At 47.9% G+C, this 16,555-nt stretch overlaps 1 protein-coding gene across 1 annotated transcript in view; it reads right to left on the reverse strand.

Moving 5' to 3' along the window:
* LOC144492744 (microtubule-associated tyrosine carboxypeptidase 1-like) overlaps window positions 1-16,555 on the reverse strand; it is a 70,519-nt gene that overhangs the window by 29,975 nt on the left and 23,989 nt on the right. Inside the window, 1 exon segment of the mRNA XM_078211124.1 lies at window positions 153-296. Coding sequence (XP_078067250.1) covers window positions 153-296 — 144 coding nt within the window.

Consider the following 16,555-nt stretch of genomic DNA (forward strand, 5'->3'; position numbering starts at 1 on the left):
AATCAATTTTACTGGTATACGGAAAGGCAAATGAGCTGTGGGGTTTTAGAGGAAGCTGAACATTAGAATGTGCACACATACAGAAGAAACAGAAAATATTTGTGCATAGACATGCTGTCTTTGTGAGGACATCAGCATTTCATCTCCCTCACCTCTCCAGAGCATCCTTCCTTCCGCATATAACTTCTGATACAGGTCCATATTTTACTCTTTGACAGCATAGCGCCCCCTGTGGCCACCTCAAAGTTTTCATAGCTGCCATACATCTGCACCACACTCTTCATAATCCGTACAGCCTGGAAGAAAAACAAGGGATTGGAAATGTCATCTCATTTGGACACTTCTCCGATTATTGGCCTCCCATATGGTCTTGCGTGAGTTTCAATAATCTTCCAGCCTTCTCTAGACTCAGGGAAGGCGCCAGAACACTGGAGAATTGCAAATGTTCATAAAGGTTGCAAGGATAGCCCCAGCAATTACATACCAATCAGTTTCACATCAGTAGTGGACAAGTTTCTAGAAATAATTATTTGGGATGGGAGCAGTCATCACATGAAAAAATGTAGGTTGATTAGAAAGAGCCAGCATGGATTTCTAAAGGGGAAATCATGTTTAGCTAATTTGCTGGAGTTTTTTGAGGAGGTAACCAAAAGGATCGATGTGTATGCTGCTGTTGATGTGGCGTACATGAGTTTTCAAAAGTCATTCAATACGGTGCAACACAATGGACTTGTAAGTAAAGTTATAGCTCATGGAATAAAAGCGATATTCGTGACATGGATACAATATTGGCTGAATAATCAGAAGCAGAGGGTAATAGTCAATGGATATTTTTTGGGCTCGGGGTAGGTTTGTAGTGGTGTTCCCCATGGACCAATATTGGGGCACATATTTTCCTAATATATAATAATGATCCAGATCTTGGTGTGCAGGGAATAATTTCAAAGTTTGCGGATGACACAAAACTTGGGAGTATTGTAAACTGTGAAAAGGACAGTGTTGAACTTCAAAGGACATAGACAAGTTGACAAATTGGGCAGATAGGTGGCAGATGAAGTTCAATGTGGAGAAGTGTGAGGTGATTCATTCTGGTAGGATGAACATGGAGAGACAGTATAAAATAAGGGGTAAAATTCTTAAAGGGGTGCAGGAACAGAGGGACCTGGGTGCAAATGTGTATAGATATTGAAGGTGGCAGGACAGGTGGAGAGACCAGTTACTAAAGCATGTGGTATTCTGGGCTTTATTAAAAGCAGCACAGAGTACAAGGGCAAGGAGGTTATGCTTAACTTACAAGACACTAGTTAGACTCCAGCTAGAATATTGTGTTCTGTTATGGGCACCACCCTATAGGAAGGATGTGGATATATTGGAGGGAGTGCAGAAAGGTTTACAAGAATGGTTCCAGGGATGAGAAACTTCAGTTATAACGATAGATGGAAGAGGTTAGGACTTGCTCTTTGGAGAGAAGAAGGCTAAGAGGAAGAAGTTTAATAGAGATGTCCAAATTCATGAGGAGACTGGACAGAGTAGATAGGGAGAAACTGATCCCACTCGTAAAAACATTAAGAACAAGAAAGCACAGATTTAAAATGATTTGTAAAAGAAGTAAATGTGGTGTGAGGGAAAACTTTTCACACAGCAAGTGGTTCAGGTCTGGAATGCACTGCCTGGAAGTGTGGTGGAGGTAAGTTCAATTGAGGATTCAAGAGGACATTAGATGATTATTTGAATAGAAAAAATGTTCAGGGGTATGGGGTAAAGGCAGGGACATGGCATTAAGTCATGATGCTAATTTGGAAAGCAAGTGCAGACACGATGGACCAAATGGCCTCCTTCTGCACTATAACAATCCTGTGATTCTGATGGAGGACTTCTGGAAACATACTCCTATCTCCCATACTCTCCAAATCCAAAGATGTGTGGTTAGGTTGATTGGCCATGCTAAATTGGCAGGGGGATTAGCAGGGTAAATATGTGGGGTTGCAGGAGTAGGGTCAGGGTGGGATTGTGGTCGGTACAGGCTCGATGGGCCAAATGGCCTCCTCTGCACTGTAGGGATTCTCTGGTTCTATGATACTCAACTCTTCTAAAAATGGGAGCCAATAAAGACTGTTAAATATTTCTTGATAATCTCCAGTTCAGTGAATATTTACAAAGCAAGCTGTGGTGGTGAGCACTGTAGACCAGAAGGTCTCAGCCTCATGCAGAGGTGGATAATATCAATTTGGGTTGAGAGTGGTGGACCTATAATGATGCCTCAAGCTCAAAAGGACAAAAGACAGCAAAACTAACCAAAATTGCTGAAGTGAATAAGCATGGGAAACATTTGGGGTGGAGTGAGGTAAGGGTGGAATGATATTGAGCATGTACAAAGAACAAAGAACAAAACAGCACAGGAACAGGCCCTTCGGCCCTCCAAGCCCGCGCCGCTCCCCGGTCCAGGATTGAATCCTGAATCCAGGATCCCCGCCCAATTTTCCAGCCTATCTACATACCAATATCCTATCCACCGAGCTGTCCCTCACAGCTACGATGCTTTGTTCATTACAACCTATTAACTCACCCCCACCCCCCCATTCCAGACCATGTGATCTCCAGGGAGAGGCGAAAACCCAGAGTGAAAAACCCCAGGGCCAATATGGGGAAAAAAAGAATCTGGGAAATTCCTCTCCGACCCCCTGAGGCGATCGAAACGAGTCCAGGAGATCACAATGGCCCTGATCGGAAAATGCTTCCCAACCCTAGTCATTTCCACTTCCACGAACACCATATGAATTCCCTGCCCCCGAGACAGGTTCCCAACTATCCGCAGTCTCGCTCTGTACTGGCACCAGCAAGATGATCATAGAATGAAGCCTTGAAACGAGAAACCAGGAACAATTTGCCCGCGCCGCTCCCTGGTCCAAACTAGACCACTCTTTTGTATCCCTCCATTCCCACTCCGTTCATATAGCTGTCTAGATAAGTCTTAAACGTTCCCAGTGTGTCCGCCTCCACCACCTTGCCCGGCAACACATTCCAGGCCCCCACGACCCTCTGTGTGAAATATGTCCTTCTGATATCTGTGTTAAACCTCCCCCCCTTCACCTTGAACCTATGACCCCTCGTGAACGTCACCACCGACCCGGGGAAAAGCTTCCCACCGTTCACCCTATCTATGCCTTTCATAATTTTATACACCTCTATTAAGTCTCCCCTCATCCTCCATCTTTCCAAGGAGAACAACCCCAGTTTCCCCAATCTCTCCTCATAACCAAGCCCCTCCATACCAGGCAACATCCTGGTAAACCTCCTCTGTACTCTCTCCAAAGCCTCCACGTCCTTCTGGTAGTGTGGCGACCAGAACTGGACGCAGTATTCCAAATGCGGCCGAACCAACGTTCTATACATCTGCAACATCAGACCCCAACTTTTATACTCTATGCCCCGTCCTATAAAGGCAAGCATGCCATATGCCTTCTTCACCACCTTCTCCACCTGTGACGTCACCTTCAAAGATCTGTGGACTTGCACACCCAGGTCCCTCTGCGTCTCTACACCCTTTATGGTTCTTCCATTTATCGTGTAGCTCCTCCCTACATCATTCCCACCAAAATGCATCACTTCGCATTTATCAGGATTGTACATGTACATGTACTGTACAAGCAGACATGATAGCTTTGGATCAATCATTTTTTTAATATTCATTCATGGGATGTTAGCATTAATGACAAGGCCAGCATTTCTTGACCATCCCCAATTGCCCTAGAACTGAATAACTTACTCGGTCATTTCAGAGGGCAGTTAAATGTCAGCCACGTTGCTGTGGCTCGAGAGTCATATGTAGGCCGGACCAGGTAAGGAGGGCAGATTTATTTCCCTAAAGAGCACCAGTGAACCAGAAGGGTTTTTGTAACAGTAGTTTCATGGACACCTTTACTGAGACTAGCTTTATATTCCAAAATTATTAGTTGAATTTGAATTCCACCAGCTGCCATGGGTGGGACGGTGACATAGTGGTTAACACTGCTGCCTCACAGCGCCTGGGACCCAGATTCAATTCTGGCCTTGGGTGTCTGTGTGAAGTTTGCACATTCTCCCCGTGTCTGTGTGGGTTTTCTTCGGTACTCTGGTTTCCTCCCACAGTCAAAAGATGTGCAGGTTAAGTGGATTACCCATGTTAAATTGCCCCTTAGTGTTCAAAGATGTGTAGATTAGGTGGATTAACTATGGTAAGTGCGCAGGGAGAGGGGGGAGCAGGTGGGCCTGGGTGAGTCGTTCTTTTGGAGAGTCGGTGCAGACTATATGGGTTGAATGGCCTCTTTCTGCACTGTAGGGATTCTATGGTGGGATTGGAATGGCTGTCCCCAGAGCACTAGCTTGGGCTTCTGGATTGACTAAACCGGATACATTACCACTACATCACAGTTTTCTGAAGGTCCCATCAGCCCTCTCAAATACACGGGAAACTAAAGAAAAAAATGGACAATTTTTAGAGAAAAAAATACTAATCGGAAATAAAGAGATGTTGGGCGGAATTTCTCAGCCCTTTCTGCCAACAGGATCTTCCAGTCCCACCGATCCCAGTCAAGAGTTCCCCAGCAGTGGAATGAGTAAGCCATGCATGTTGCCATTGACCTCAGCGAGACCAGAAGATCTATTGGCTGGCTATTGGCAAGATGACTCCACTTCAGGAAAACCCACCTCAGGGAGACTGGAAAATTCTGGACATTGTCGGCCCGTTTTTGGCACAAAAACTTGGTAAAGTTGGGTGTGAGGTGAGTAGCGCGATCTGCGCCTGCCTCTGCACTGGTTCCCTCTTTACCAAGGTCCAAAAATGGCTACGATCGGGACCATGCCCGAAATGGGCGTGATGGCCACTTAAATGCATTTACATGCATTTAAATTGACTTAATGGGCTACATGGCCAACCTTACCAGCACTTCCCCCTTTACCACCGCATTCACGGCACAGAGAAGCACAGAGAAACACGGGGGTGCACCGTCGACAGGACCAGAAGATCGCGCGCCAAAGACTAGAATGATTTTTTCCCCTCACCTCATCTTTAATAATGCAAAAAAAAATCACAAGAATGAAAAGTCTAAATAGAAAAAGAACACTAGAGTTAGAATGAGCTCTGATGAAGGGTCATTCAGACTCAAAACATTGGCTCTATTCTCTCCCCAGATGCTGTCAGACCTGCTGAGATTTTCCAGTATTTTCTGGGGTTTTTTCAGATTCCAGCATCTTTTGCTTTTATAAAGAACAAAGAACAAAGAACAGTACAGCACTGGAAAACAGGCCCTTCGGCCCTCCAAGCCTGTGCCGCTCATTGGTCCAACTAGACCATTTGTTTGTATCCCTCCATTCCCAGAATGCTCATGTGACTAGTTTAGTGATTTGTGGCAGGAGTGCTGGTGAGAGATTTATTTATTTATTGATTTAGTGTGTTTTTTGCCTTTTATTTTTCGAGTAGTTTTTCTTTTCTTAATTTTAAACTGAAAACCGGAAGTTGGCCGCTAAGGAGTCTGGGAAGGGTTTTTTTTTAAGCGCGCGAAGTATAAAAGGTAGGCTGTAGTATACAGCGGGCAGCGTCGGGAACAGGAAGCAGAGTGAGAGCTATAAGGGCTTTGGCTCACAGGGCTTCGGCGAAAACAGGTGGAGGCAAGGAGGGTTGTTGTTTTTTTTTCCAAAACTATAAAGGAAATAGCAGGTATGAGTGAGAGGCCAGTTTGCTGCATTCGGTGTGGGATGTGGGAGTTCCTGGAGACGACTTGCCTCCCGGAGGTCCATATCTGTTCCAGATACATGGAACTACAACTCCTGAGGGACCGTGTAAGGGAGCTGGAGCTGCAGCTTGAGGACCTCAGTTTAGTCAGGGAAAATGAGAAAATAATAGATAGAAGTTATAAGCAGGTAGTCACACCGGGGCCTCAGAAGGAAGACAAGTGGGTCACAGTTAGGAAGGGTAAAAGTCATAAGGGTCATGTACCAGAAAGTACCCCAGTGGCAGTCTCCCATTATAGTAAGGGCTGGGCAACAGATGGGAGAGGGGAAGGGAGTGAGCAGTCAGTGGAAGGATCCCCTGTGTGGTTGCCCTCCAAAATAGGTATATTGTTTTGGATTCTGTGGAGGGGGATGACTCTCCATGGGTAAGCCACGAGGACCAGATCGCCTGCAGAGAGACAGGCTTAGAGGCCCAGAAGGGAAAGGAGGGGATTAGGAGAGAAATAGTGGTGGGGGATGCAATGGTTAGAAGCACGGACAGGCGGTTCTGCGGGCGCGAACGAGACTCCAGGATAGTAGTCTGCCTCCCTGGTGCCGGGGTACTGGATGTCTCCGAGAGGGTAGGAAGCATATTAAAAAGGGAAGGTAATCAAACAGATGTAATTGTACACATTGGTGAAAATGACGTAGGTAGAAAGAGCAGGGAGGTCATACGAGAGCAATTCAGGGAGATGGGTGCTAGGCTAAAAAATAAAGCTTCTAGGGTAGCAATCTCTGACTGCTCCCGGTGCCTAGTGCAAGTGAGGTCAGGAACAGGGAGATTCTACAATTGAACATGTGGCTAAAGGACTGGTGCAACAGGGAGGGTTTCAAATTCATAGATCATTGGGAAGTCTTCAAGAGAGGATGGTACCTGTACGGAAAGGATGGGTTACACCTTAACTGGAAGGGCACAAATATCCTGGCTGGGAGTTTTGCTAGAGTGTTTCGGCAGAGTTTAAACTAGTGTGGCAGAGGGGTGGGGATCAAAACAGTAGGTCAGTAAGTACTGAGGCTGGGGTCGAGCTGGGGGCCAGGGCAAGGCTAGCTAAGAAGAAGAGCACTCTGGAGCAGGATGACCTGAGTGGGCCTGGAGGTCTGGAGTGCATCTGCTTCAATGCGAGGAGCGTAACGGGTAAAACAGATGAACTTAGGGTCTTAATGCTTACGTGGAATTTGGATGTGGTTGCGGTGACGGAGACATGGTTAAAAGGACAGGACTGGCAGCTGACTATTCCGGGGTATAAGTGTTTTAGGCGAGACAGTGGAGGGGCTAAAAAAGGTGGGGGAGTAGCAATATTAGTTAGGGAGCATATTACAGCGGTGCAGATGGTGGACAATTTAGAGGGGTCATGTACTGAGTCACTGTGGGTGGAGCTCAGAAACAGGAATGGTGCAATCACTATGCTGGGGGTATACTACAGGCCACGGGAAGTGGAGGAACGGATATGTCAGGAGATTCTGGATATGTGCAGAAAAATAGGGTTGTTGTAATGGGAGACTTCAATTTCCCTGGTATAGACTGGAAAGTGCTTAGGGCTTGGGGAGGAATTTGTAAAATGCATACTGGAAGGTTCTTTGGAACAGTATGTAGATAGCCCAACTAGAAAAGGGGCTATACTGGATCTAGTTCTGGGAAATGAGTCCGGTCAGGTCGTCAAAGTTTCGGTAGGGGAACATGTGGCAAATAGTGACCACAAGTCTGTTAACTTTAGGATAGTAATGGACAAGGACGAGTGTTGTCCTAAGGGTAGGGTGCTAAATTGGGGGAAGGCTAACTATAACCGGATTAGGCAGGAATTGGTGGCCGTTGATTGGGAGAGGCTGTTCGGGGGTAAGTCCACGTCTGGCATGTGGGAGTCTTTTAAGGAACAGTTGATAAGGCTGCAGGACAGGCATGTGCTTGTAAAAGGAAGAATAGGAAAGGTAGGATTCGAGAGCTGTGGATAAGCAGGGAAATTGAGGTGATCACAAAGAAAAGAAAGGCGTACGTTAGGTCCAGGCAACTGAAAACAGAAGCAGCTCTGGAGGAATACAGAGAGAGTAGGAAAGAACTCAAACGGGGAGTTAGAAGGGCAAAAAGAGGTCACAAAATGTTCTTGGCAGACAGGATTAAGGAGAATCCTAAGGCATTTTATCCATATGTCAGGAACAAAAGAGTTGTCAGGGAAAAAGTCGGACCTCTCAGGGACAAAGGAGGGGAATTATGCTTAGAACCCAAGGGAATAGGGGAGATCCTAAATGAATACTTTGCATCGGTATTCACAAAGGAGAGGGACTTGTTGACTGGGAGTGTCTCAAAGGGAGGTGTTGACCCATTAGAGAGAATCTCCATTACAAGGGAGGAGGTGTTAGGTTTTTTAGGTAACATTAAAACTGACAAATCCCCAGGGCCTGATGGCATCTATCCTAGACTGCTCAGTGAGACAAGAGATGTAATTGCTGGGCTCTGACCGAAATCTTTGTCTCTTCATTGGACACAGGTGAGGTCCCTGAGGATTGGAGGATAGCGAATGTGGTACCATTATTTAAGAAGGGTAGCAGGGATAACCCGGGTAATTATAGGCCGGTGAGCTGGACGCCCGTGGTAGGGAAGTTGTTGGAGAGGATTCTTAGAGACAGGATGTATACGCATTTAGAACAGAACAATCTCATTAGTGACAGACAGCATGGTTTTGTAAGAGGGAGGTCGTGCCTTACAAATTTGATGGAGTCTTTTGAGGAAGTGACAAAAACGGTTGACGAAGGAAAGGCCGTGGATGTCGTCTATATGGATTTCAGTAAGGCATTTGACAAAGTCCCTCATGGCAGGTTGGTTAAGAAGGTTAAGGCTCATGGGATACAAGGAGAGGTGGCTAGATGGGTAGAGAACTGGCTTGGCCACAGGAGACAGAGGGTAGCAGCTGAAGGGTCTTTTTCCGGCTGGAGGTCTGTGACCAGTGGTGTTCCGCAGGGCTCTGTACTGGGACCTCTGCTATTTGTGATATATATAAATGATTTGGAAGAAGGTGTAACTGGTGTTATCAGCAAGTTTGCAGATGACACGAAGTTGGCTGGACTTGTGGATAGCGATGAACATTGTCGGACAATATCTTTGTAATAATAATAGTTGGGGACTTCAACTACCCAAATTTCAACTGGATACAAACAGTGTGAAGGGCACAGAAGGCACAAAATTCAAGAGAACATTTTGAGCCAACACATAACAAGCCCAATTCTAGATTTAGTCTTAGGAAATGAAGCTGGGTAACTGGATGAAGTAGCATTTTGGAGATAATGGGCAGGATTCTCCAGTCTCATCCCCGACGGGAACCTGTTGCAAGCGAGAATAGAAAATTTGGAGTTCCAGACAAAACTCCATTCACTTTCAGTGGCACTGGAAAATCCCAGCCATGAACAAGGATGGAAAATTTCAGACACTGACTATAGTATGGTCAGGTTTAGCATAATTATGGGAAAGGACAGGCGTAATGATTTTAAGTTGGGGAAAGACAAAATTTACAAAGTTTTTTTTCATTTATTAGTGTCACAAGTAGGCTTACATTGACAGTAATTAAGTTACTGTGAAAATCCCCTACTTGCCACATTTCGGCACCTGTTCAGGTACACTGAGGGAGAATTTAGCATGGCCAGTGGACCTAACTAACACATCTTTCGGACTGTGGGAGGAAACCAGAGCATTCGAAGGAAACCCACGCAGACATGGGGAGAACGTGCAGACTCCGCAGAGAGTGACCCAAGCTGGGAATCAATCCGTGGCTCTGTGAGGCAGCAGTACTGTGCCACCGTGCACTGTGAGAGGTGATCTGCCAAAAGTGGACTGGTCACAGCTACTTGAAGGGAAATCAATGACAAACCAGTAGGAGGCATTCAAAAGCGAGATTCGACAGGCACAGTATAGACAGACATGTCCCTGCAGAGAAAAATGGCAGTACTGACAAATCTAGAGCTGCCTGGTTATCTAGAAGTATACAAGCTAAGCTAAAGCAGGAAAAGAAAGCTTATGAAAGTCACAAAAATCTTAATACTGTAAAGAGCCTAGAGCAGTATAGAAAGTAAAAAAGGTAATTAGGAAAGCAGAGGATAAGAAAATAAGGTGGCAAGTAAAATCAAAGAAAATGCAAAGATTATTTACCAGTACATTAAGAGCAAGAGAATAACTAAGGAAAAGATAGGGCCTATCAGAGATGTACATAGTAACTTGTGGGCTGATTCAGAAGATGTGGGCAGGGTTCTCAATGAGTACTTCACCTCCGTCTTTAAGGGGAGAGAGATGATTCAGATATTCTAATTAAAGAGGAGGAGTGTGAAATATTAGATACAGTAAGCACAATGAGAGGGGAAATACTGGAGGGACCGACATCCTTGAAGTTGAATAAATCAACAGGATGGATTGTATGTTAAAAGAAGCCAGGGAGGAAATTGTGGATGTTCTGAGGATCATTTTAGAATCCTCACTAGATACAGCTGAGGTACCAAAGGATTGGAGGTCCGTGAACCTTGCAGCATTATTCAACTGAAGTGTGAGGAGTAGGTCAGAAAACTGTCGGCTGGTCAGTCCAACTTCAGTGATGGGCAAATCCTTAGACTCAATTCTGAGAGACAGGATAACCTGTCACTTAGAAAGAAATGGATTGATCAAGGATAGTCAGCATGGTTTTGTTCAGGGAAGATTGTGTCTTACTAATTTGATTAATTTTTTTGAGGAAGTAACAAGGAGAATTGAGGGTAGTGCAGTGGATGTTGTCTAATGGATTTCAGTTTAGCATTTGGCAAGGTCCCACATGGTTGACTGGTCAGAAAAGCAAAAGCCCATGGGTTGGATGGAAATGTGGCAGGTTGGATGCAAAATTGGCTCAATGACAGGAAACAAAGGGTACTAGTTGATGAATGTTTTTGTGAATGGAAAAAGGTTTCCAACGGTGTTCCACAGGGCTCAGTGTTGGGTCACTTGTTGTTCATATTTATGATTTGGAGTTAAATTTGAGAGGCATGATTGGAAAATCTGCAGATGACACAAGAATTGGCTGTGTAACTGATAGTGAAGAGGATAGTTGTTGGCTCCAGAATGAGAGTTTGATTAAATGGCAATGTGGTGGACCTCAGTTGTGCCTTTGTCCTACATGGACCACCGTTGTGTGTGTTTGTCATACCTGGACACATCCCCTTCCAGTTTGGTTCCTCCCCTCAGCACCTAGTATAAAGGTGGCTGTCTCCTCCCCCTTGTTCAGTCCAGGTCGGTTAATTGTTGGGATCTGCTCCTGATTCTGTTGTGAATAAAAGCCTACACTTATATTGGCATATCGGTAGTCTTTCGCCTTATTGATAGCGCATCAATTTTATTCACAACAGTTACTAGTATGGAGCAGTTTCTAAAACCCGACAAGTTAGCATTAGACCCTCAAGAGGTTGGAGCCTCTGATAAATTTGATCATTGGTTGGACTGCTTCGAAGCATTCGTCGACACCGCTACGGCCATTGACACCGACGCTGCTAAACTCCACGTGCTCCGCGCCCGGGTAAGCGAAACTGTCTATGGAATCTTCCAGGACGCTGCTACTTACGCGGACGCTATCGAACTCCTAAAAGGGCAGTTCCGAAAGAGCCCTAACGTGGTTTACGCCAGACACCTCCTAACTACCCGCAAACAGCAGCCAGGAGAATCGTGCGCCCAATTTCTGCGCGCCCTGCGAGTCCTCACCCGAGCATGCGACTGTAAGGCTGTTTCAGCAGCTCAGAACACGGAGGATCTGATCCGCGACGCCTACGTTGCGGGCATTGAGTCTACATACATCCAGCAGCGTCTGCTGGAACAAGATGACCTAGACCTCCGGAAAACGGCCACGATGGCTGAAACGTTAGAAGCAGCCTCCCATAATCTCGGGTCTTACCTTGGATCCCGTTCCACCGACGGCTCCACTGCGACGGCTGCTCCAGCAGGGCCCAAATGTTACTTTTGTGGCCTCCCTAAGCACCCTCGGCGTCACTGCCCGGCAAAGGACGCGATTTGCTCCGGAAGCGGTAAGCTAGGCCACTTTGTTAAAGTCTGCCGAGCAAAGCCGCTTCTGAAGACTCGTGGAGCCATGTGTGCTCCGAGGGCGCGGCCATCTTTGATGCAGGCGGCGGCTGCGCACGAATCGCCATCTTCGATGCGGTCACCGGAAGTGCGGGAATCGCCATCTTTGATGCGGTCACCGGAAGTGCGGGAGTCGCCATCTTTGAGACTGGCATCAAGGCAAGCTGAGCAGGAAGCTTCACCCGTGACGTCATTAGACGGCGACGAAGATGGATTCTTCTTTAATTCAACAGTGGCATCGATTTGCTTGGACCAGTCGCAGCCACATCAACTCTCCAAGTCCATAATGGAGATCAAGGTAAATGGTTATGCAGAAAACTGCCTGTTTGACTGTGGGAGCACGGAAAGTTTTATACACCCTCGCACAGTGCGTCAATATGCCCTTCCCGTGCGACCCTGGAGCCAGACCATCTCCATGGCCTCGAATTCTCACTCAGTGGAGGTCCTCGGGTGCTGCTTGGTGACGCTGACGGTACAGGGCACAGTCTACGAGCGTTTTCGGCTCCTCGTGCTGCCGCGACTCTGCGCAGCTGTACTGCTGGGGTTAGATTTCCTCAGCCATCATAGAAGCGTCATCCTGCAGTACGATGGCCCTTATCCCCCGCTCTCCGTCTGCAAGGCGCCGTCACGGCAGCGCCCCTCACGCACCACCTGCAGTCTCTCGAACCTCAAGATCACCCCCCCCCGTTATTTGATAACCTCACCCCGGATTGTAGGCCTATAGCTACCAAGAGTAGGCGCTATAGTGCGGATGACCGGGCCTTCATTCGGTCCGAGGTACAACGTTTGCTCCAGGAAGGGATTATCCAGGCCAGCACCAGCCCCTGGAGGGCGCAAGTGGTCGTAGTTAAATCGGGGGAGAAACACCGCATGGTGATTGACTACAGCCAGACCATAAACAGGTATACCCAACTAGATGCATATCCTCTTCCCCGTATCGCGGACATAGTCAACCGCATCGCGCACTATAGGGTTTTTTCAACGATCGATTTGAAATCGGCTTACCACCAGCTCCCTATCCGCTCGGAGGATCGCCCATACACTGCCTTTGAGGCGGATGGCCGCCTCTACCAGTTCCTCCGAGTCCCCTTTGGTGTCACCAATGGGGTCTCAGTCTTCCAACGGGCCATGGATCAAATGGTGGACCAGTACGGACTACGGGCCACTTTCCCGTATCTGGATAATGTCACCATCTGCGGCCATGACCTGCAGGACCATGATGCCAACCTACAAAAATTCCTTCGTACGGCCACTCTCCTGAACCTCACATACAATGAGGCGAAGTGTGTTTTCCGGACACGCCGCCTCGCCATCCTTGGGTACGTGATAGAAAATGGTGTCCTTGGCCCCGACCCAGCCCGTATGCGTCCCCTTATGCAGCTTCCCCTCCCTACTACCCTCAAAGCACTGAGGAGATGCCTGGGCTTCTTCTCCTATTATGCCCAGTGGGTTCCCCGTTACGCAGATAAAGCCCGTCCGCTCCTAAAATCGACCTCTTTTCCCCTGGCGGAGGAGGCCTGTCGGGCCTTCGATGACATCAAAGCGGACATCGCGAAGGCCGCGATGCACGCTGTGGACGAATCCATCCCATTCCAAGTGGAAAGTGATGCGTCTGACTTTGCCCTAGCTGCCACCCTTAACCAGAGGGGCCGTCCGGTGGCCTTCTTTTCCCGGACCTTACAAGGCCCTGAGATTCGACACTCCTCGGTCGAGAAGGAGGCCCAGGCCATCGTGGAAGCCGTCCGGCACTGGCGCCATTATCTCGCGGGCCAATGATTCACCTTAATTACGGACCAGCGGTCAGTTGCCTTCCTGTTTAACACCAGGCAAAAGGGCAAGATTAAGAATGACAAGATCTTGCGGTGGAGGATTGAGCTCTCCACCTACAGATATGACATCATGTACCGGCCCGGGAAGCTCAATGAGCCCCCAGACGCCCTGTCCCGTGGATCATGTGCCAGTGCCCAACTAGACCAGCTACAGTCCCTCCATAACGACCTCTGTCACCCGGGTGTCACCAGATTTTTCCATTTTGTCAAGTCCCGTAACCTGCCCTTCTCCCTTGAGGAAGTCCGGACGATTACCAGGCAATGCAGGGTCTGCGCTGAGTGCAAACCGCAGTTCTACCGGCCAGGTAGGGCGCACCTTGTAAAGGCCACTCGCGCGTTCGAGCGCCTTAGCGTTGATTTTAAAGGCCCCCTCCCCTCCTCTAACCGCAATGTTTATTTCCTGAATATCATTGACGAATACTCACGTTTCCCTTTTGCCTTCCCCTGCTCGGACATGACCACGGCTACAGTGATTCGGACCCTGAACAAGCTCTTCACCCTGTTCGGCTTCCCAGCCTATATTCATAGCGACCGTGGGTCCTCTTTCATGAGTGACGAGCTGAGGCAGTACCTGCTCGCCAAAGGCGTTGCCTCCAGCCGCACCACTAGCTATAACCCCAGGGGCAATGGTCAAGTAGAGCGGGAGAACGCAACCGTCTGGAAGGCCGTTCTATTAGCGTTACGGTCTAGGGGCCTTCCAGTCAGCCGTTGGCAAGACGTCCTTCCGGACGCATTACATTCCATTAGGTCACTCTTGTGCACAGCGACCAATACGACCCCTCACGAGCGGATGTTTGCGTTTCCCAGGAAGTCCTCCTCGGGTACTTCGCTCCCGGATTGGCTGATGTCCCCAGGACTCGTCCTGCTTCGGAAGCATGTCCGGACCCATAAGGCAGATCCCTTGGTCGAGGAGGTCCAACTGCTCCATGCTAATCCCCAATATGCTTATGTAGCGTACCCTGATGGGCGGGAGGACACGGTTTCTGTCCGTGACTTGGCACCCGCAGGTGCCCCGGAGGTCACCACGTCCTTCCACCCCACGGTCCCTGGTGTCGTCCATTCGGAGACTGCTACGCCTCTTCCTCCCTCAGTCCCTGTCCCCAATGTAGTGCGCCCAGAGCCTGTTGCAGCCCCCCACCCCCCAGCTCCGGTTCCCACTGTTCCCCATACGCCACCAGGGCCACTGCTCATTCCTCTCGCCCCTATGTACAGCTCGCTTGAGTCGCCGGAGCCGTCGCCACGCAGTACCCGACGACTGGACGGGATGACGGATCGGTCCGCTTCACACCACCCAGCGCCTTCTCTCGACGCTCACTGTACGGAGCCTGGGCCGACATCGCTCCCTGCTCGGACGACTCTGCGACCTGCACTACGACGATCGCGACGGCGGATCAAGCCACCGGTTCGTCTGGACTTGTGATATTGTTTCCGCTTCACCCCCGTGTTTTTTTTAAAAGGAAGGGGTGAATGTGGTGGACCTCAGTTGTGCCTTTGTCCTATATGGACCACCGTTGTGTGTGTTTGTCATACCTGGACACATCCCCTTCCAGTTTGGTTCCTCCCCTCAGCACCTAGTATAAAGGTGGCTGTCTCCTCCCCCTTGTTCAGTCCAGGTCGGTTAATTGTTGGGATCTGCTCCTGATTCTGTTGTGAATAAAAGCCTACACTTATATTGGCATATCGGTAGTCTTTCGCCTTATTGATAGCGCATCAGGCAAAGAATTGACAAATGGAATTCAATCCAGATAAGCATGAAGTAATGCATTTGCGGAGGGCAAACGAAGCTAGGGAATACTCAGTAGATGGGAGGATATTTGGAGGGATAGAGGAAGTGAAAGACCTTGCATTGCATGTCCTCAGGTGGCAGGAGAGACAAGTAAGTTGTCAGGAAAGCTTAGGAAATGCTTTCCTTTATTGGATCAGGTATTAAATACAAGAATAAGAATGTAATGATGGAACTGTATAAAACACTGTTTAGGCCACAGCCAGAGTTTTGTGTAGAGTTCTGGTCACCATATCACAGGAATGACATAATTTCTCTGGAGAAAGGACAGAGGAGATTTACAAGAACGATGTCAGGGCTTGAAAATTGCAGCTATGAGGAAAGATTTGATAGGCTGGGTATGTTTGTCTTGAAACTGAGGAGGCTGAGGGGTGACATGACTAAGGTGCACAAGATTATGAGGGGGCTAGAGATAGAGTAGGCAGGGATGCCCGGTTTCCCCGAGCGGAGAGATCAATTACTGGGAGGCACAGATTTAAGGTGATTGGTATGGTGGTGGGTGTTTGGAATTTGCTGTCTGGTTTGCGGGTGGAGGCAGAAACCCTCATCTCATTAAAGGTATCTGGATCTAAAGCGCTGCAACCTACAAGGCTACAGAGCAGGTGCTGGAAAGTGGGATTAGAATGGGCAGCTAATTTATTATTTTTTTCTTTTTCGGCTGGCACGATGAGCTGAATGGCCTTTCTATGCCGTAACTTTTCGATGATTCTATGGAGTGGAAAAAACAAATAGAAACACATACTAAGGCAGAAATACACAGGCACAGGCACATACAAAATTAAAATAAATGTGAGACATGTGCTACCATTTCAAACCTGAAGCCATGCAATAATTGGATTAATTTACTCATGTCCACATGTCCATTCTTGGCCTGTTGCAATGTTTCAGTGAAGTCCAAAGCAAGCCGGAGGAATAGCACTTCATCTTCCAATTAGGCACTTTACAGCTTTCTGGACTCAACATGAGTTCAGCAACTTCAGACTGTGAACTTTCTCCTCCACCTTGACCCTTTCTTTAATCCAACAAAAAAATGTTGTCCCAAAACAGACACGCCCTCCCCACAGGGCAATCTGCCATTTGTTCATATGTTTTGTTTTTACAGAGTGCTGACCTTTGTCC

Source organism: Mustelus asterias, chromosome 4 (assembly GCF_964213995.1).
Source record: "Mustelus asterias chromosome 4, sMusAst1.hap1.1, whole genome shotgun sequence".
Taxonomy (NCBI): Eukaryota; Metazoa; Chordata; class Chondrichthyes; order Carcharhiniformes; family Triakidae; genus Mustelus; species Mustelus asterias.